The 19481-nt window shown below is 48.6% G+C and overlaps 6 protein-coding genes and 1 non-coding gene across 7 annotated transcripts; 3 read left to right on the top strand and 4 right to left on the bottom strand.

Annotated features, from left to right (window-relative positions):
• Window positions 1-70: 70 nt before the first annotated feature.
• Window positions 71-588, top strand: EDB91DRAFT_1081284 (uncharacterized protein; the record flags this gene model as incomplete). Its single annotated transcript, XM_041315367.1, has 5 exons — window positions 71-116; window positions 193-215; window positions 238-407; window positions 456-492; window positions 541-588. The coding sequence occupies 5 exons, from the start codon at window positions 71-73 to the stop codon at window positions 586-588; spliced, it is 324 nt and encodes a 107-aa protein (XP_041178070.1).
• A 497-nt stretch (window positions 589-1085) lies between these two features.
• On the top strand, window positions 1086-1179 carry EDB91DRAFT_t60. The gene has a single exon. It is a non-coding gene; the product is annotated as a tRNA-Glu (tRNA).
• On the bottom strand, window positions 1147-3994 carry EDB91DRAFT_1127163 (kinase-like domain-containing protein). The gene is made up of 8 exons (XM_041318471.1): window positions 3792-3994; window positions 3592-3733; window positions 3099-3541; window positions 2636-3040; window positions 2522-2571; window positions 1913-2473; window positions 1356-1857; window positions 1147-1286 (listed from the first exon to the last, which is right to left on the bottom strand). Exons 1-7 carry the CDS (start codon window positions 3880-3882, stop codon window positions 1585-1587), a joined length of 1965 nt encoding a protein of 654 aa, XP_041178069.1. The 5' UTR covers window positions 3883-3994; the 3' UTR covers window positions 1147-1286; window positions 1356-1584.
• Window positions 3995-6778: 2784 nt separating this feature from the next.
• EDB91DRAFT_287616 (uncharacterized protein) lies at window positions 6779-7909 on the bottom strand. The gene is made up of 4 exons (XM_041326728.1): window positions 7625-7909; window positions 7416-7567; window positions 7299-7362; window positions 6779-7246 (listed from the first exon to the last, which is right to left on the bottom strand). The coding sequence occupies exons 1-4, from the start codon at window positions 7778-7780 to the stop codon at window positions 6938-6940; spliced, it is 681 nt and encodes a 226-aa protein (XP_041178068.1). The 5' UTR covers window positions 7781-7909; the 3' UTR covers window positions 6779-6937.
• A 2564-nt stretch (window positions 7910-10473) lies between these two features.
• Window positions 10474-12271, bottom strand: EDB91DRAFT_1278059 (aspartic peptidase domain-containing protein; the record flags this gene model as incomplete). The annotated part of the gene is made up of 7 exons (XM_041324687.1): window positions 10474-11009; window positions 11061-11231; window positions 11288-11593; window positions 11645-11867; window positions 11953-11979; window positions 12037-12085; window positions 12111-12271. 7 exons carry the CDS (start codon window positions 12269-12271, stop codon window positions 10561-10563), a joined length of 1386 nt encoding a protein of 461 aa, XP_041178067.1. The 3' UTR covers window positions 10474-10560.
• A 2229-nt stretch (window positions 12272-14500) lies between these two features.
• EDB91DRAFT_1127141 (uncharacterized protein) lies at window positions 14501-16396 on the bottom strand. The gene is made up of 6 exons (XM_041318470.1): window positions 16042-16396; window positions 15853-15979; window positions 15663-15793; window positions 15457-15587; window positions 15367-15376; window positions 14501-15309 (listed from the first exon to the last, which is right to left on the bottom strand). The coding sequence occupies exons 1-6, from the start codon at window positions 16307-16309 to the stop codon at window positions 14552-14554; spliced, it is 1425 nt and encodes a 474-aa protein (XP_041178066.1). The 5' UTR covers window positions 16310-16396; the 3' UTR covers window positions 14501-14551.
• A 294-nt stretch (window positions 16397-16690) lies between these two features.
• Window positions 16691-19153, top strand: EDB91DRAFT_1127138 (uncharacterized protein). The gene is made up of 3 exons (XM_041318469.1): window positions 16691-17339; window positions 17402-17559; window positions 17612-19153. Exons 1-3 carry the CDS (start codon window positions 17117-17119, stop codon window positions 17699-17701), a joined length of 471 nt encoding a protein of 156 aa, XP_041178065.1. The 5' UTR covers window positions 16691-17116; the 3' UTR covers window positions 17702-19153.
• Window positions 19154-19481: the final 328 nt, after the last annotated feature.

Below are 19481 nucleotides of genomic sequence, written 5' to 3'. Positions count from 1 at the left end.
CGCTGCGTGCTGTTGCTCCGGTATGTTGGAGGATGATAGAAGGTTGCTATAAATTCGAGTCGCCCTTGACATGCTCGCCAACGGCATAAGGCTGCTCATATACGCTGGTAATACTGGTACGTGATGAGGTCGTGATACGGTTCGAGCAATTAATCGCGTTGTCGTAGATCTCACGTGCAACTTCATGGCTAGTGGTGATGCTGGTGGACGATATAGTATGCTGACTCGATTTTGCAGGGTAAGACGCAGTTCATCTCCGATCTCGACAGCATGTTCCACGACCAATTTCTCGCTGCTCCAATGATCCCTTGGTTGCTCAATGGTAGCTCTGTCGGCGAGATTCGCGGTGCGGGGGGTAGAAGTTCGACTGCGGGTAATGTGACTCTTACTGTTATCTTCGAGGTAGGGTGTGTTTCTAGTCACACTCTTTTGATCGATATACTCAACTGTTTCAGGCACATGTCACCGTATGACCAGCCTGCAGCAACATTGGTGCGTTTCTCGAGCTCTAAGGGTTACTTATTCGACCCATTTGACTAGAACATGATGATGAAGTGGATCGACAATGTCCCTATCGCTCGAGGATGATGTTCCCCTTGTTACAAAACCTGGTTTGCGTCACGGCGCCTCTTGGGCCACCCACAGTCCAATTTTCTCAATGTCATATCACTTCCTTGCTCACACATCACCGTGGTGAACTGTTTCCTGCATCCACCAGCCATCAATTATGATAGGATCTCTCTCAATCACCGCTTTGTCCCAGCTCTACTCTGTCTGTCCTACCCTTTCGGCTATGGGAGAATTATAAATCTCTCCCCTTGTGCAAGAAGGGAGTCTACGAGTGACGAGAGAATAACCAAAGTTGAGTCGGTCAAGTTACTGAAGTACGATTATTGGGATATGAATGGGACCATCTTAGGTTCGGCAACGCTCAGTTCCTCTTCGTTCGAGGGTGCGCAAATTTTCAAACCAGTTCCAAACCAGTACTGGACGAAAGCTTCTATAAGCCAGCATCTTCTATCTCGCCGTCGTTCCACCCAACTTCAAGCCTCAGTCATTAGATCATGAATCACGCAAAGAATAAATCGGATATGGTGTAATGGTTAACATTGCCGCCTCTCATATATGGGACTCGTAACGTGTTCGCGGCAGCTCGGGGTTCGATTCCCCGTATCCGAATGTTTTTGCTTAGCACGACTCCTCATTTGACCTGCCACGTCTGATAGAAACTGAAAGATGGCATAACGAAGCTTGACGGCATAGCAGCGATAAGATGACCTCGTCCTGTAAGTCTAATTCGGGCGTCGAGTTGATTAACCATGCGAACTTACGGTTGTCTATCCCTTGTCCTTAAGTGCTAAGCGCTACAATCTTCTACTCATGGCTGGTCGTTGCACCTTACTGCACGCCTCGCGATCGCGCTAAACCAAGTGACATAAGAGTACAAGCGTGCTAGATGGGTAACAGTGGAAAAAACGGAGCAACAACAAAGACAGCATCTATCGATAATCAGCAAATAGCACTTGGCATTGTACAAGCACATCGATTCACATCCAAGTATGACCTCGCCATAACTTGGATTTCTTATTCTCCCCCGCCAGCGAGTTCGAGAATCAACCGACATGCAACATCCATAAATACAAAAGGCGAAACCACCTCGTCTTCCTTGAGCGCGACATGGTCTTTGTCCTTGATGGATCGTCCATCTGAACTCGAGTCAGGAAGATAAGCATCTGGGTCAGCCATGTCGAATTTTCCAGCACCGGGTTCAGCGGAGGCCTTGTAGGTCTTTTTGTGGTGGAAGTCGACGAGGTAATTTATCGAGTCCACCATGTAGAGCTGGAGATTCATGAGGACCTGATAATGCGTCAGCTGCATCCCAAGTTGTAGCAAGAAATAAAAGTGTACGCACCACAACGTCCTGCACTCTGGCCCGGGTCTCTACAAAGTAGACACTTGCAGCCGCGCGCAAATCCACCGATTGACTACCGTCCATCTCCCTTGCACGCTCGATCCTTGCGCCGCCGTCCACGCTGCTCCTTTGTCGGAACTTAACACCCAAGCCGCCCAAGTTCCTCTTCTCCTTCCACTCCATTCCGAGTGTCTTCAGCGTTCGATAGATCTCCAACATGACTTCCATCGGCGGACTTCGGCTGCGAATCCCAAAGTGCCACTTCGTCCGGTGTTGCTTCTTCTCCTTGACAGGCCATGCGCGCTTGGCATTTGCATATGATGCGAGATGGTGCTGCTCCGGTAGCTGGTCGGGGAGCGGTAGCGAAGAGTTGAGCACAGCAAAGTTGTTTGGGCCGCGTTCGCCATATTCACTGTCTATCGGAGGCGTGGAGAAATCGAGTCCGTCATCGATGTCGTCGTCGTCTTCGTCGTCGTATTCAGCGTTAAATTCGGCTTCAAATGGATTGTCTTCGAGGTCGCCCGCGGGTGAGAGAGCGTTGGGTGAGAGATTGTTCCGGGGCTAGACAGGTATCAGTATAGGCGCGAAACTGTGAGGGTTAGCACTCACATCCATCGCTGCGAGCCGAGCATCACGTTCTTGCTCCTCGAACTCTGCCACTTGGAAGGTGATCAGTTAACTAGTGCTGTAAAAATTAGCGACACAGATAAGGTAGATACCTACAGTCACGACCAGCACGGCGTTTGTCTCGTAGGAGCATGTATGCAACCTTGACCGCATTCCCTTGAACGCCGTCATCCCGTCTTAAACACTCCCAAATATCCTCCTTGTCCACGCCTTCCATGCGAGTCGACAGTTCGTCGATTACATCCTCCTCAATGCGTCCAAGGCCGTCAATAATTTCAAAATCGAGTACCTTGGGCTGGGTGACAAGAGCCGATAGCGTACCAAGCACAGGACCAGGAGGTGGAGGGAGAGGAGTGAGGTAGCGGGGAAGATCAGCCCTGAAGAATGGGTGCTGCGTTATTTCAGGGATGGTTATACGTTTGACAGGATCAACAGCGAGCATGGAGTTAATCAGGCCGCGGGCGTCCGGACTAAGGTTGGACGGCATATGGTAAGACCCCTCTGTAAAATATCAGTACGTATATGTTCCGGTAGAAGCAAACAAGGGACAAAGACGTACGGCTAATTTTGTTGAATAGGTTTTGAACATCTTCGTCCTCGAAAGGTAACCTTCCACACAGCATGACATAGAGGATTACTCCACAGCTCCAAACGTCGATCTCTGGGCCGGTGTAAAGTCCGCCTCGAATTACTTCTGGTGCCGCATAATTAGGACTGCCACAACTGGTCTTGAGGAAATCCCCATCCTTGATCTCGTTGGAAAGACCAAAGTCGGCGATTTTGACATTGAGATCGTCATCAAGAAGTACATTCTCTGGCTTGAGATCTCGGTGGACGATTTTGAGCTCGTGGCTGTACTCTATTCCTGAGATGAGCTGCTGAAAGAATCTCCTAGCTCGGGGCTCCGGCATCCGTCCATGGGCTACGATATAGTTAAAGAGCTCGCCACCGGCGTACTCAAGGACGATGATAATATCTGTAGGGGTCGAGATCACTTCATAGCTAAACAAAAATCATAAGATGGAATAGCGAAAATGGTTTAAAAGACATACAGCTTGATGATATGGGGGTGCCGCAGTGTTCGCATGTACTCTACCTCCCTCTGGACACGAGTCTTGGTCTTGGTCATATGGATGACTGCCTTCGAGATATACTTCATGGCAACTTTCTGACCTGTTATTGTGTGAGTGGCCACTACAGAACATCCGTTAGTTTATCCAACACAAAGATCGAACAAATTTGTAAGATGTACTTTTGACCTTGCCAAACGTCCCTTCCGCTATATCCTGTATGACTGTGTATTCACCCAGCTTTGAAGCTGGGTATATTGTTGTGTCGCTCATGACGGAGAGCCGTCGGTAGATGAAGCAGTCGTCGCCGTCGTTGCGATCGTCGAGCTTGTTGTGCTGTGCGTCTGAATAGCGGGAAAATTGGGATTTGCTCCTGGGATTGATGCTGTTACGTACTGATTTTGGGGTCTTACTTGCTTATGTATCGTTTGATGTGACACCCAGATTGACTCCATCATGACTTTTGCTTGGCAAATAACTATAACTTCAAACAAAGTTCAAAGCTGTGGATTTTGCCGATTTTGGTGTATATTCAATTGGGCGTGGATTTTCTTTGAGGCCTCAAGCATCGAATTCTGATCTGAATTTCTATACAATTTCGACTTCAATGACGATCGCACCCTCGCGTCGGAGTTTCAATATAGTGTAGGCATTAACTTGAATGCCTGCTATTAGTGGAAAGGATGGCATAATTGATCTGCGAGCCCATTCACCATCGATCTTATCTTCAACCTCTTCTCGCGATCCACCTTTATCCGACTTTGTAGTACAGAATTCTCTTTGACACGGTTCAAGTCCAGGGACTGTGAAATCTAACTGTACGAGAATGCATCCGGCGTGGGCAAGGCTTAGGCCTTTTTTGCAAGCCTTTGCGCATTGTCTTGCCGACTGATACCTCATGCGATAAAGGGGCTATTTGACCATCGTTCATGGACGCGGGTTGGGGACCTCAAGAAAGATAAATCGTAGCGAATTTACACCAGGCTTGTGACAGGCGGGTACAGCTGGAAGGACTACTACGCGGTAAATAACAAAGGAACGATCTCGTCTGCCTACGGGAGACTACGAGTGCGACGTATTTGCAGAATGCACATTTAAATATGATTTATCAATAGTCAAAGTTGAAATTCCCTTCCGGTCGAGCCGAGCATGGGACGTGGCAAGAGAATATTGCTCCAGAGTATGTTGTCACCCGCAGTGCAGAAAGCAGGCGTATTATTATCCAAACTGCTCGTCATCAGCAGCTTTCCGAATCAGCTGAAGGTATATCCGATCGGATGGGTCAACTACCATTCGTGCTTCTCTTCTAATCCGGAGATGAGGGTAGCCCATTCGAAGTTCATGCGACTCACATGGTCCATGTGTCCATGAAATGAGCTCAGATCTGCAAAGCTATCAGTGACCATCGAGCTGCAAGAGAACTGGAAGAGAGGCATTTGGGTAGTATTTGGTAAGACTTCTGAATTATTTTCACCGCGAGACAATCAAAGTCACTAGCACACAACCGGAGAACACGTTTGTGAAGGATTACACCGGCCTTCCGACGGCTCTTGTGACAGCAGTACTCGCTCACTCGCACTCGAGGTGGCAATAGCTGGGTGTTGCAATATTGCAACGCATTGCAACTAGCAACTGGACACAGATAAGGATCAAAACTTATAATCGTCTCTCCTTTGATCTCACACATAACATCGCGGAACCCTGTTACCTTTGTCAAGTTGTTCACAAAATATGTATATGGAGGGGCAGTGCGGTACGACGGCGCAGCAGTTTTTTTTTGCAGTGACTCCATCTATGGAAGCCATTGGAGAATGCGACGGATAAAGATAAAGCGGAAACCTTTATCTTCGCCATCTATCTTTGTTATCGTGGAACAGTGCATTGTGCCGTGAATGGATGGCATGTGAACCACATAGACGCACCGTCAGAGTTGAAAAGGACACTAGTCTCGGCGCCTCGTTTCAACATCAACTCCTACCGAGGGGGCCGCCCAAGAAGCTGAAGATTGATATATACACATGGCCTCCTAGTTATTTAGTCCACACCGCCGTCGATTAGAGCCTTCCCTTAAGAGATCCCACGGCTTTAGTACGCCATGTCAATGCGGGAATACAGTGCAGGAACCCTGAAAAATACCTATCGCAGCGCCTAGGTCAGATATTATTGCTTCTGGCGTGTTATAGCAGTTAGGTTAGACAGAATGCGTAACCGTCTTCCCAGATTCAGTGGCCAAAAGAGCAAATCAAATCTCTTTGGTCGGCCAGGAGACAACGTGGCGCGACCGAACTCGCTCCGAGATAAGTAGATAGGGTGATCGAGGAGAACTTTGTGAGGACCCTACCTGTGTGTATAACGTTGCAGATATTTAGGCTGACCCGGTGAGAAGGAACTGAACCGGCTGTGGGATAAAACGCCGCAATACAACCATAGCTGGAGCAGTCAAATTGTCGCGCACGTGCATAAACGAGAGACATGTAGAACTCTGAATTTAAAATGATCAGTCACCAATTTGACATACTATTTCTAGATTTTTCTTGAAGTCATGTGGCAAGAGAGTTTCAACTTGTGTTGTTCTCCCTCACGCTGATCGGGATCGCTCTTTCAAAATAAATTTTTTCTGTTTGAAGTTTTTGGAGCTCTATAGTAACAAAGTTCAGCGGGTTTAGGTGGCAGTCAGTGACTACCTACAAATGTCATCTAGCTCGACTGGATAGGTGAGTTTCTCATTTCTTGCTTGACAGGGATGCAAAGTCGGAGAATTGAACGCCACGGATGACACGTGGAAGGTTTCCCATGGGTCAGAAGTGATAACCAGCGCATACCTCCGAATAAATAGATCAATCCTGTTAGGTCGGGTTGGAGCTACCGCACGAAGTGAAGACAATGAAATGAAGTCACGAGTCTGTTTGAGCTTTAAAGGACTTATGCTCACTTGAAAACGCACACACCGTGTGCATATGATGAATATGTCCACCTTGTTTTTGTTGTCTGTCAGAGGATGAAAGCGGCTGTAGACAGTTAAGAGGAACATGTTCAGTGAGGTATCGATTCAATAAACATACAAGGGAAACATCCCAGGATCTGGGGGATTACGTCTCGTGCCGTGCTAACGACAATTGGAATCAGCAGCTAGTCAGCGCGACCCTGAAATGATGTTCAAAGAGGGCCGTCAGGCAAGGTCGTCTGAACTAGTAATTTCATATGAAGAGACTGGATGGTAAAAACATACAGATGGATATGTGTGAATAATGATGCTCCGAGTCCTGTGGTACAAATATGCAACAAAGAAGAAACAAGGAATCACGGAAAAACAGACACGCAGCGTAGATCATACAGCCACTTTTGTGGCCATCACCTCCTTCTTCAACGCATCGCACTTGATTTCTTGCGCTTCAGCATGCTCAATTGTCTTCGCGAGCTTCTCCTCCCTGTTCTGCATGCGCTGCTCCATACCGAGGACAAGAAGGCGAATCTGTTCCACCTGCGTTAACGTGGCTTCAACTGCCGCCTGAGAGACGGGCGCAGGTGTAGAATCAGGATTGCCCGACTGAGGTGTAGGCGTCCCTCGAGAAAAGACGGATCCCATGACAGCACGAGCTGCAAATGTTGATGAAGATGGCGCTATGTCGAGCGCAGTCTGAGGGAATATCAGATGTACACAATTTAGGATATTTAGCAGGAATGCATACCTGCCAATTCTCGCCCACGAGTTTGGCCAAGGCTTGCTCCAACATTTTCTCCCTCATCTTCACCCTATGGCAACGGACCGTCTGAAGTGAACCCTACGAAAACGCATGTGTACGCACCTGTCCAGTTCTGACATACATCTTTCATTCTCTCTCTGCGTTCCCTGCAGAATCAGATCCAGGTTCTTGTATTCCTTCTCCAGCTCCTGGATCCTTTCTATGGGTGGCCTCAGAGCAAGTTGTTGTTGTAGCGTCAATATTGTCGATTGAAGCTGCAATAAGCCCAAATCAGCCACTGCATATACCATCCTGCGATTGATTAAACCGACCTTATCATTTTCGCGATCTTTGTCTAGGAGTTGCCGTCGCAATACATCTTCGATAGCTTCGTCCCCCTCTCGAAGCATGCCGAGATCATCTGCAGCTAGTGCAAGAGTTGGTCTTACGTAGTTGCGCACGCTCATCGCACGCCGCATGTTCGCCATCTCACATACAGGTCGTCGTTGAAAAGACACCTTCCCCGAGAACGCGTGTTGACAACTACATGCACGTGACTGACGCGTTGCACCCAATTGTGCTTAGCATCAAGCACATCCGAGTCTATGGAATATCCCCTGGAATTTTCACAGAATCTACAACAGCTGGACTCTGGAGCGTAAGGAATACAAGAATGGACATCTCTGTTCTATATTCCAGTTATGCTCACTATCGAGCGTGTCTGGCCCGACGTAATCAAATACAAAACTGCTACAACGACAGTGAATGAACAACTATGCAGGAGGATTTGGATGCTGTATGATGAAACGATGAGGTAATTCCCTGCAACTAAGTCCTAGGAATTACGGTGGTGGTACAAACGAAGGCGAGAAAACTGGTTGCGAAGTTGATATCCGAACGATTCCGACGGGCGGGAACAGCTTGGAGAGACGCTTCTGTGGCAAAGAAACACCACACTTGGAGTCAGGGACGGCGGAAGCGCTTGCCGGACGCGGGGGTTTGGAGAGCCGCCTCGGCCTGGTGACGTGTTGACTACGGACGGAACTTGCCCCAGCGGTGAGAAGTGGCGCAGACATCCTACGAGTGACACGGGAACCTTGATTCCTACCAGCTGAATTTTCAACGCCCGCCATATCACTTTTCTTCCAAAGGGTCTTTGTTACAGCATGCCTCAGTCTTGACCAGATTCGTTCTAGTGGAGATAGATCAGGAGCGCCAGGTCTGGATGAATCATGACTCATGGATGGAGCTGGGGGATCGACGACTGGTGCCTTGATAGAGTTCGCCGTCGAAATCGCAGAAGTGCGGACAGGTGAGTTGGCGGTCCTAGCCGGATCCTTGTTTGAAATTTGCCCGTCCAACGCGTCCAGCTCAAGTCTTTCCGCTGCCTTTTCGGTCACGACTACAGACATATTTGACCTGGGTGCACACGAGTCGAACGTAATGATTGTATTGCCTTTGTGTGCGGGAAAATCCGGGAGATCGAGATCGTGGCTCACGTCACAATTCAGTGGTTCAGGGAAGGAATACATGTCAGCGAAGACCAGAGGGGAAACTGGAGATGACTGCGCCGTTGACGTCGAGTAATCAGCCAGCTTGGGAGATGATCGAGCAGGATAGATCCCTTGCTGTGCTGAGAAGAATGATGGCCTAAATATGGCGTATTACGACACTTACGATTAGTGGGGACAAGGATAAGTAACGGGAATCCATACTCTGGAGATGTGAGGTAGTGAGCGGTCTCGAAGGGAACATTAGTGGTGCTCGCTTTGGATACTTTTCCGGTGCTTGAGGAAGCAGAGGTAGCAAGCGGCCCAATAGGGCTATCGAACATTGTAGATAGAGAACTAGGGCTCGCGAAAGTCTCTCTGCCTTCGGTGATGGGGGAGAGATCCGTGTTCGAATGCTTGAATGTTGTCTCCTGCAGCTAAGATGGTCATGCATAGTTGTGGATCGGCACATCGTCATACCGGCTGGTCTGGACTTAAGAAAGTCTTTTGTGGTTGACTTGGTAATTTAAACGGAATATTGCCCGAAAACCGCTTATTGTTTGATGCTTGAGTTGTTTTCAGTACACAGAAGTCATGATCAGGGCTCTTGATAGGCATTCAATGTTCGCGCTTTGAATGCTGCTGAAGATCAACGCACCTTGGACGAGAATCGTTTCCTTGCGCGCCTGAGTCTATGTCGGGACGTACGTGTGGGACTTGTATCAGGTATCTATGCAGCACAGAGTTGTCGTCGATTTCCCACAACATATTATTATGGCTCACCGCATTATCCTTGAGTCAGAGCGTAGCGGACGACCATCAAAACACGGTCAGAGGCCAGGATATATGCGCACCTGAATGGACTTCAGACACATCTGAGAATACACAGTCGATCGGACGTGGCTCGAGAGCGGGGAACTATGATCAGCGAGAACATCACATCTGAAATCTTGTTCATCTCCGATATTTAAGGAAGAAAACTGTAATGGTTATGAATGACTTAGTTAAAAACGAGTCCGGTTAGGACATGGCTAGTTATTTGTTACCGTGAATGATGTCTCTTGAACGTGCGGCTGCGATTTTCTGGTCGGCGAGCTGGGTGATGTAGTCCAAAGGATGCCTGGAACACAAGAATTCGCTAGGCGTCAGTGGAAGTTGTAAGCCTTTCAGTTGATCGTCACCAGGTCTGTCTCGAGGAACCTTGAACAGTTGATCTGGAGGTGAAGGTGTTATCTCGAAGGACTGCGCCATGTTTAAGTCAGGTTCGGTTTCTACATGGAACATCAAAGCACCGACAGGCTTGGGCTTGATTATGAGCTTGAGGATCCGCCGCGTGTTGGCGAGACCCATCGTCAACTCTATTAGCAGGTATAATTCTGGGGGGGTGCAGGAGGAGGTGAACAATATTAATGTGGTTATTGTGTAGTTGCATGAACTTGTGCAGTGGCTGACACTGAAGCGCCGAGTCAGTCGCAGGTCAATTATTTGCACCCGCAAAGCTACAGGACCGACTATTTCCAGTCTACATACTTGTACAAGTTTCTACTATCTAGGCCAAGTTCTGAGTATGGTGTAGAAAGTCAAAACATAGGTAGAGGTGTGTAAAGCAGAACGCAGATTGAAAGTCAAAATATCAAGTCTAAGCGTACATGCTATAGGGAATATTGGTATTGTTAAATGTGCGTGTCAGAAGATAAACACAGATGCATGATCTATACAAGTGTCGTCTGACGACAGATGAGCAATGAATTCCCGCATAGTGCGTCTATGGGCTCTGCTTAGAGGAAGAGGGTGAAGCACCATACCACAGAGGCGAGAAGAGTAAGCGATACGGCGATATTTCTATTAGCAGAGCCAGAGCCAGTACTTCCGCTGGTCGAGCTTCCATTCCCAGTCGAGCACGCTTGCGAGCCAGTCACCTGCGCCGAGTTCGAATCGGAAGATCCGGTTGAAGAGCTCAAGCCACTAGCGAGCTGCGCAAACCCAACGGCGGCGGGGCTGGCACGGAAGACCGAGTACACATTCTTCAGGAAGGTGTCACCGACGATCCAAGCAGGAACATTATTAATGCCATTATCGAAGATACCGCCAACACACATTTCAGAAGAAGTGGCATTCACGTTGCCGAGCATTGTGGCATTGAGGCTGCCGAGATTCATGTCCAGGGGATTGATCGCCCAGTTGGTACCGCCGAAGGATATGGAAAATGTGACATCAGTGTCGCAAGCTATAAATAAATGAGTCTGTTGTTTATCCTGCAGTGCGCGAAGATACTGACGGAATGCATATAAACCTTGGTAATCTCCCGTAAGCTCCACAGAGCCAGGAACTTGAGCCCAAATACTTGCAGCAATGGGTGTAGGTGCACCGATGAGGGTAGTTCCTGTGTCGATGGCAGCAACACCACTGGATGCGTCGATGCTGATTGTCTTGCCTTGCACAGAGACCGCTGCATATTTGTGATCATTCAGTACGCTGATGATATGACAGAATGAGGGTGCTAACAGCTAACGGTGAGCAGCCAATACGATGGTGAACCAGTCAAGTTCAAGTATTCGATGGAGCCCTGGTACAAGCTCGAGTTTGTTCCTCCGAGAGTAAGCATACCGCCCGGGGCAGCACAAATCTCATTGGCTTGGTTGACATAGCGTTCAAGGTAGAAAGAGAACAAGGGTTCTGAGAGGTTGTTGGCATTATAGAGGGCTTCCCAAAAAGGGGTAGTCTGGAGGGTAGAAAGTGAGGCAAACCCGAGACCCATGATACCTGAGAGCCCATCATTTATCAAGCCAGAGGTAATGTTAGTAACAGCAACTATGATCAAAAATAAGTTTCATTCAACTTAAGTCACTGAGATAGACATACGGAATTCCTGGGACATTTCGAAGGACCCGAAAGCGACATTATCGTGAGCAACAGTACCGTGCACCGGTCCTGAGCCATAGGCTATCTCCAGGGGAGAGGAGGTAGCCTTGTATGTCGACGACGTTGAGGGGTCGAATTTGGGTATATCTGACCCGCAGGAGGTGCAGGAGGTTGTTGCAACCCAAAGGTCAGAAGAACCAGTATCAAGGACAAGATTGAAGTTCTTTAGGTCTTTACAGAACGAGTGTTTACGAATGTTGTTCCGTTTTAAACCTTGACCTTGTAACTTACGGAGTTCCAATGCTCACAACACCTGAGTAGCTGGAATCGTTTTCCTAAGTAACAAAATTATGGTCAATTAAGTGGAATACACAAAAGCTCGAGCCGCAAACCTCGTCCGTGATAGGAATTACAACAGTGCTGGCTCGCTTCAAATTCGTGCTCTTCACGTTCGCTGTCCTGATACCCATATTTTTTCCGCAATGCCTCGACGGCTTTTGGCAAGTTTGCAACTCGGTTGGAATGACTCCGTCGTACGATTGGAGCATGTATGACGCCTCCATCTGGTTGGCGAGCAGCAAGAGTGAATGGAAGGAGGGCGATGACTACAAGGGGGAGGGAAATCATTGGAGAATGGGCGACGAGGAAGACAGCGGAGAAGGGAAAGACTTAGAGAGGCAGTAGCAATACGTGGACTTATCCAAGTGGCTCGGTCCTGCCGGAAGTTCACCCATGGCCGACGCGCATACTTAGTTTTACCATCGAAACGAGTGACCTCGAAGTAACTGCGGTTCGAAGAATTGAGCTCGATCTTCTATTACTATTCGGGAAGGCGACGGCCCTATCGGGGTTCGAAATCTAATCTGCTACGTCCTTGCCCGTCACAAGCATGGCTTTGGACCACGCAAGCTATCTGTTCGTGTCTGTCGAATGATCTACACACGTCAGCGTGCCCCAAAAACTGTGAGATAACAGTTATCTTGTGTCCCACCACTCCATGCCCAGCAAGAGTTGAACGAGTCCAACATCAATGATCACGACCACGGCACAGATGGATAGTCCACAGGCCTAATTGATGTGGTGGGAGTATCTGAAAAATGATCGTCGACGAGATATACCTGGACAATGAACGTAAATTAGATTCCACAGAGAATAAGAAAGCTGAAATTACTCCTCTACATTCCTCTTCAGCTTCAGGAGTTGCAGTGCACCGTTGTCCGGTCAAGCGGCCGTAAAATAAAGATCATACAACGCATTGCAAACTCAACGATTAATCAATGTACTCTCGTGTAGGTATTGCCATGCACTTACAATAGACATTTCCTAAATCCAACAATTGTACTTGATCGTTAGTCAGAACGGCAAACAGACGAAAATCGGGGAATGAATGCAATCAACGCCGAAAAGGCTTCTCGCCGGTTATTCACCATCGCCCTAATACGGCGCGGTGTGGCCCTCGATGTTGCGTGTTTGCAGGAGGTGGGAGAACACCTACAACTAGGAGAGCAGTAGCGCACATGCGAACGATTGGAGTGACAGAAGGAAGGGGTGAAATTGGGAGCGGAGGCAAGATCGCGGATGTGGGATAGAACCGCTTTTCGGTTCTGGTTGATTCGTAAAAGGAAAAATATAGATGGTCGTCTGCTAGTGCAGTTGGACGGAGTTTGCTGATAACTCAGACGTAGGAATTGTGGTACAAGGGAGGTGTGCTAGTAACGGACTTGCTACCATCAAAGACTTTGGATGTGGTAGCAATTATAGAAGGTGGTTGCCCTCCAGCGCCATCACGATTAGATTGGGTGACGTTCTTTGAGGGAGGTTCACCAATAGGAGCCTGAACACGACACAGCGCTTTAACACAAAAAGGCAAGCGACGCCCGAACTCACTTGCTTTTGTATCTCGCAAGCGACACTTTCGAAACGTCGACCATTTCCGTGATTGTAGATGGAGGGAGACCTGGACGTAACTATGAAAATATCAGTCTATTCAGAGCAACTTAGTGGAATCAACCGAAAGTAACTAAATCAAGCGCTAAATTTCTGGTGAGCTCACGTTCAAATTTTTGCAAGATCAATAGTTCAATTTCTCCATCTCAAATAAACATAATTACAAAAATCTGTCTGTCCCAAAACTACGAGCTCGACGAAAGAAAAGCCGCCGACCTCAACTCTGCAGAGACGCACCTGACCCAGCCACCTGTTGGCCTGCTCAACTTCATAACGAAGCCTCGCAGCAAGCGGACTAGACCAACTTCATGTTCCACGAACGTAACAGGCCCCCACTGTGGAATACAAACGAGGGCCTTGACTTGTTTGTGGGTTGGATTCGAGACTGTTGAAATTGTTGAAAACGTCGTTCGCTCTGTGTATGATTGTGACATTAGCATATCATTGCCATATTCAGAGTGAAGAGTAGCTTGAAGCTACGACCGAGAGAGTGAATGCAGCGCCTAATTGACTTAGTTGCGGGAGCATTGACTGGTACGTTGAGGTCAGAGAGATGCACAGAATGAGAACGGGGAATTTGCGTGAAAAACCAAATTGACAGAGAACCTGTACAGTTGCTGATTAAGCTATCTCACGGCTACCCTCAAATCAAATTACCAATTCATTCACCGTCTTTGGCAAGTCCTGTAGTTCAAAGTAAAGTACTGCCACAGGACACTAAAAGTGACCTCCTTAGATGGCTGACGGAAATGAACCAACTCGATGTTTTTTGAAACGATTTTTATCGGCAAATGGGCGTTAAGTGGTTATCGATCACGTCGCATTGTCGACCCAATGATCGCCGCTTGGTCAACGTTAACTTAGTGCGTGCTTCTAAGTTCTAACCCAAGGTCTACGTCACCATCACCAATCCAGATCGCCGCCGTGAGCAGCATAAAATCCATATATCACAAGTACCTGTTACACAAGAGGTAGACCGTCACGTTTATAGATCCTGCCACCTTTCATGACAAACTGGATGCTTTCCGCGGATACCGCGCCTTCGAAATCTGCCGCAAAGTTTCCCGGTGTTGCAATCAAGTCGGCGATGAACCCTCTCCTCACGACCCCAAATGGGACCTCATTATCTCCAACTATCCTTGGGTCCTCCTTGAGATCGCCTACCTGGGCGAGTCGGGTCTCTCCTACCTTCCCTTCCCACGTCCTCGATCGTATACACTCCCAACCGCCCAACGTCGCCCATCTAAGCACTTTCTTCCAGTCAGCACCCAGACGCACCATGAGCGAGAGCTCCAACGCATTGCCACCGTGAGCGAAAACCCCAGTATCGCCCCCGCATGCAATATTGCCCACATCCAGTTCCAGGGCTGCCTTGAAAGTATTGACGGCGTGATCCCAGATCTCTCCTTGTCCCTGGGTCATGGTGTAATACGCCGCGAGGGTAGGTACATATTTGGTTTTAAGGCCTGCATATTCTTCAAGAAGCTCGACTGCAGTTGTGTCAGGAGCGGTCATATCGTATCCGTGCTCGATGGAGTCCACTCCAGAACTCAGCAGGTATGTGATGGTTTTCCTATTAGTTGCATGGGCGGCAACCTTAACCCCATACGAATGGGCAGTTGAGATCATTGCCCTCAGCTCATCATAATCGAACGTAGCCATGGACGCAGCCCCAACCCTACGCGACACCTCAGAAACCCGCGATCGAACACGGTAGTCTAGGACAGTGTCAGCGGAGATGACCGAGATCTAACCCAAACAAGGAGTTCATTTACCTGCATAGATCTGTGTAATGTTGTATTCATAACGGGAATCAGATATATATGAGCGCATTGTGGCAGTTATGATGAAAGAGTGAAGATCACCTTGATCCAATCAGCCCCTGCCCCAATTTGCCTTCTGATGGTCTTGACGCACTCTTGGCATCCATCCGCCACCTCCACACCGGTGACACCATCGATGCCTTCTTTGTTCACATAGAGGGAACTCTTTGGACCTGTCCGAGTCATGAGTGATATGTGCGACTAGGGAGAAGCTCATGCATAAAAAATACGCCAGCGAACATACGAACCATAACTTCCGGTGGGCGCAATCGCCCTTGTGGCACAAAAATACCTCGGGCCGGGTATGATGGCACCAGGCCCCGATAGACATTTGCGCAGCGCAATGTCAGCGTCCCCTGCACCCTCGGTACCTAGATCGCTAGGAACACAACGTTGACGTTGAACGGGGAACTACGCGAGATTAGGTGATAAACGAACCGCACAGCCGTAAAGCCTGCCATTAAAGTACTTTTGGCGTGTACGGTGGCTCTAATAGTACGCTCAACGATACTCTCTTTGGTAAGTTGATCATCCCATGAGGTCTCCGCGTACGGATGCAAGAAGACTGGCAGCAAGGTCGAAGCTTGAGATGAATTTCGGTCCCGGAAATGAGAGTGATACGCTCACAGTGAACGTGGGTATCAACGAAGCCTGGCAGAACCGTCAAGTGCCGAAGATCTATTACTTCACCATCAAAGGACGCAAAGTCATTGCCGTTGTTTGAGAATGGTGTAACCTCGAGTATCATTCCTGAGTCGTTACATATTGTTATGGCTTGGTTTTCAAGAAGTTCGAGCGTGTATGGGTCAAATAACTTCCCAGCGAGGACGACCTTGGTCGCCGCAGCAGGCTGGGCTTGGGCTTCTGGCGCGGGGACGCTTGCTTTGATCTGCATTTGGTTGAATAACGTTTAACCAGGGTTCGTTGGTGTTCTTGGTCGACTGGATAGTAGAGAGGAACGCGTGAAAGAGCCCCTGAGAACTGACCTGATGGAGTAAATAGGCGGAGATTGACCATCCCATCAACAAATGCCCCGGGCGCTGCCGCAACTGCCGCCGGTCATATTCTATCATGATTACCTTCTTTCAAGGTTTCGATGAAAGTGCGAGCCTCGCATTTCACTCCATCATGCCCAACCCTGTTCAACCTGCTTCTCGTTAGGGCCGGGAGTTACCGACGGAGACCTTGGCTTGTTGTTTGTCTCGAGCGTTGCGAAATGAACGGGAGAATGCTTCATGTATTTTATTATGAAATACTGGTGCCACGACGTGTGACGCGGAAAGTTACAGTACTAGGGGCCTGTTACAGTCGGTTCCTTTCGTTGCAAATGCTATTAGGTGACCTCCCCGAAATTTGCGGCTGGAGATTTGGTAGTGAGCACTGGGGTTCAGAGTCTCGACCCTCCCCGGGTGCTAGGAAACTTACTTAGCGAAGATCGCCTTTTTTGTGATACTCACCTGAGTCGCTTCAACCTCCAAAACAGATTGACAGAGTGGAGTAGTTTAGCGACGTGCCTCAGCGTGCTCTGAACGAAGTTGTTCGACGACCACTGAACTGTGACGACCCTGAGGAGGAGGGAGTGCCTTAGAGTTCGGTGGATATGACGCAAAGAACACCATTTTAGCGAAAGTCGACGTCGCCTCCAGACAGTGACATTGTCGGGACTCTCGGCTGCTCTCGGCCGCGGAGGTCTTGATAAAATATGAACGCGCGGATCAATAGAATGGTGCCTTCGAGAATATTTGAATCGGTTATTATGAACTTCGAAGGGCTCCTAGGAGTGGCGTTCTACATATTTGAGAGAAATTATCAGTACTTGGGCGGTGCAGTACTAGGTACGACACAAACGAGAACACCACTTTTTTTTTTTTTAGCGAAAGTCGACGTCGCCTCAAAACATGGGCGACATTGTCGGCAAATATCAGCTGCTGTCGCCCGCGGAGGTCTTGATAAACATATGAGGGCGGGGATGAATATTAATACTTGCCCCGCAATTGGTACACTCGAGAATATCTGAATCAGCAAAGGGCTGTCTGGAAGAGCTTTGTAGCGTTCTCCACCTCTGAGAACTCAAAGTGCGAAAACTGCACTCTGCAGCTAGTTCATTCTGCCATCAATTTGAAAAGAGAGCTGCGCAGTGCGTATCTGACAAATCAGTTATTCTACCTCCTCGGGTTTTCACTAGTCGCTGACATACTTATCTTATCTTTTGCACAAGTGGACGTCGCCTCTGACCATTGATCGGATGTCGGCTGCTGTCAGCCGCGGAGGTCTTGATCAACTTTGACGCGGTGACCAATACATACAAGCCCCGCGATTAGTCCGGCGTCCTCGAGAGTATTCGGAGCCGGTTATCATATCATATCAACGTCGCGACGAAGGACTGCCTGGGAGAGCGTTGTGGCGTTCTACCCCGTCCCACGCTTTTGAGATTTTGAAGTGCGGCCAACCGGATGGTTCTGAATGACGTCTTGAAAAAGACTCTAGAGCCGTGATAAGTAAATCGCTCTGCCTCCTCGGGCTTTCACTAGTCGGATATGCATACCCTTTGCGATGTAACGCAGGAATGTACGTAGAAGGGATCACAATCGAGGAGAAGCTTGAAGAGGACACGCGAGTGACGCAAAAGATAGGACGTAAAATGACACTCGTGACACCCCTCACGAGCAGAAGAAGAGGACGCGCGAGTACTATGTAGCAGGATTTCAAAGGACTCCAAGTCGGAAACGAAGAATCAGATACAACGTAAGTGACGCACTTGCCACATCCTGTTCTTTTGCGTGCGAGCTTCAGCCGCAGCCGCCTCCTCGGATTTTTACTAGTCGGGAATGTACGTACCTTTTGTGGCAGACCAGTGCTTGGAGGTTCTTGGCCAGTTCTAGGGGAAATGCAACGTTGAGATGGGATCACGATCGAGGAGAAGAGGAACCTGAAACGTTGTACGAGTAGGGCCTGAAACGTCGCGACTCGCTCGCGAGTAGGAGAACGCCGTCGCGTCCACGCAAAAGATACAACGTAAATGACGCAAAGGAGCTCGTCACAGATACCTCACATCTTCTGTGTGTGGCCACAGCGTACGTAGTACTTCGTACCATGCCAGAAGTCTAGAACGCTGCCGCCGCGGAAATTTGGGACATATACGTTACAACTCGCAATTGGTCGCAATGAACGAGCACTTTGCAATTGTCGGTTTACTTACTTCCTCTACTCCGAGTCTTGAACACGGCCCGATCAACGCAGGTCCCATATGTACTTCGCTTCCAGTTCGTTTCGACTTTCATATACGTGCACGGCGGGCGTCGCAATAGTATTACTCCGACTCCCGTCAGGACTCACGAACCACCGGCGGCCATTACAACAAAACGAAACGAAACGACACCATGGCTCACCAATGACCATGCCAAGTAGCGCCCACCCCCTGGATTCAGGAAGTAAAAGCACCTTCAAAGTCACCGTCACAACCCAAACCAACGTAAACTCAATCCTATTTTCTCCCAACTCGGAATCGCCTATTTCTCCGAGTCCCAACTTGGATCGCCAAAGTCCTGAGCTCCGTCCGATCGATCGAGTCTGATGATTGTCGACTTCCTAAGAAGTGGGCCCTGGAAGATAAGACGGAATAATGTTTGATGATGATGATATGATGATGATGACGACGACGCCGACTTGCGGGGTGAAACCAGTTGAATATAGGCTATGTAGGTTCTCATGGAGATAAGTGTTCACAGCGAGGAAGCCAAGGAACAGGTGGAGCAAGTGGAATAAATATAATATTCTCTGCGCATGTGCATGACTTCCTTGCTGATAAGACAAAAACAACAACACCAAGTTCCAACGCAACGCACAAATACAACGCAACCACAACGCGAAAGCCAAAAAGCGACTCGATGGGTGGTATACTATGCGAACAAAAGGTACTATGTGAACAAGGGTCTAAACTACGATTACTGTAACAACGACAACAACGACGACAACAACAACGTCAGAGAGTCCACAAACAAGATCTGGATGCGATGCAAACAAAAACCAAGAATGCAAGGGGTACCGGTAATTACGTGAATAACATG

Source organism: Suillus paluster (genome assembly GCF_016628075.1).
Source record: "Suillus paluster strain FC165 chromosome Unknown EDB91scaffold_20, whole genome shotgun sequence".
Lineage (NCBI taxonomy): Eukaryota > Fungi > Basidiomycota > Agaricomycetes > Boletales > Suillaceae > Suillus > Suillus paluster.
The sequence above is the reverse complement of the archived record's forward strand: the minus strand, read 5'-3'. Positions and strand labels throughout refer to the sequence as shown.

Bases quoted from the DNA above. Each gene is read 5' to 3' on its own strand.
- EDB91DRAFT_1127163 (XM_041318471.1), bottom strand. From the start codon at position 3,882: ATGAGCGACACAACAATATACCCAGCTTCAAAGCTGGGTGAATACACA. The intron at 3,734-3,791 runs GTACATCTTACA...GATGTTCTGTAG, and splicing joins GACGTTTGGCAAGGTCAAAA to TGGCCACTCACACAATAACA. The intron at 3,542-3,591 runs GTATGTCTTTTA...ATTTTTGTTTAG, and splicing joins CACCCCCATATCATCAAGCT to CTATGAAGTGATCTCGACCC.
- EDB91DRAFT_287616 (XM_041326728.1), bottom strand. From the start codon at position 7,780: ATGGCGAACATGCGGCGTGCGATGAGCGTGCGCAACTACGTAAGACCA. The intron at 7,568-7,624 runs GTCGGTTTAATC...GGCTTATTGCAG, and splicing joins AAGATCGCGAAAATGATAAG to CTTCAATCGACAATATTGAC. The intron at 7,247-7,298 runs GTATGCATTCCT...ATATTCCCTCAG, and splicing joins TCGTGGGCGAGAATTGGCAG to ACTGCGCTCGACATAGCGCC.
- EDB91DRAFT_1127141 (XM_041318470.1), bottom strand. From the start codon at position 16,309: ATGCAGATCAAAGCAAGCGTCCCCGCGCCAGAAGCCCAAGCCCAGCCT. The intron at 15,794-15,852 runs GTTCGTTTATCA...TTGTGTTCCTAG, and splicing joins GCAGGCTTTACGGCTGTGCG to CGATCTAGGTACCGAGGGTG. The intron at 15,588-15,662 runs GTTCGTATGTTC...TGACTCGGACAG, and splicing joins TGCGCCCACCGGAAGTTATG to GTCCAAAGAGTTCCCTCTAT.
- EDB91DRAFT_1127138 (XM_041318469.1), top strand. From the start codon at position 17,117: ATGAACGCGCGGATCAATAGAATGGTGCCTTCGAGAATATTTGAATCG. The intron at 17,340-17,401 runs CTGCTGTCGCCC...ATTAATACTTGC, and splicing joins ACATTGTCGGCAAATATCAG to CCCGCAATTGGTACACTCGA. The intron at 17,560-17,611 runs CTGACAAATCAG...TCGCTGACATAC, and splicing joins GAGAGCTGCGCAGTGCGTAT to TTATCTTATCTTTTGCACAA.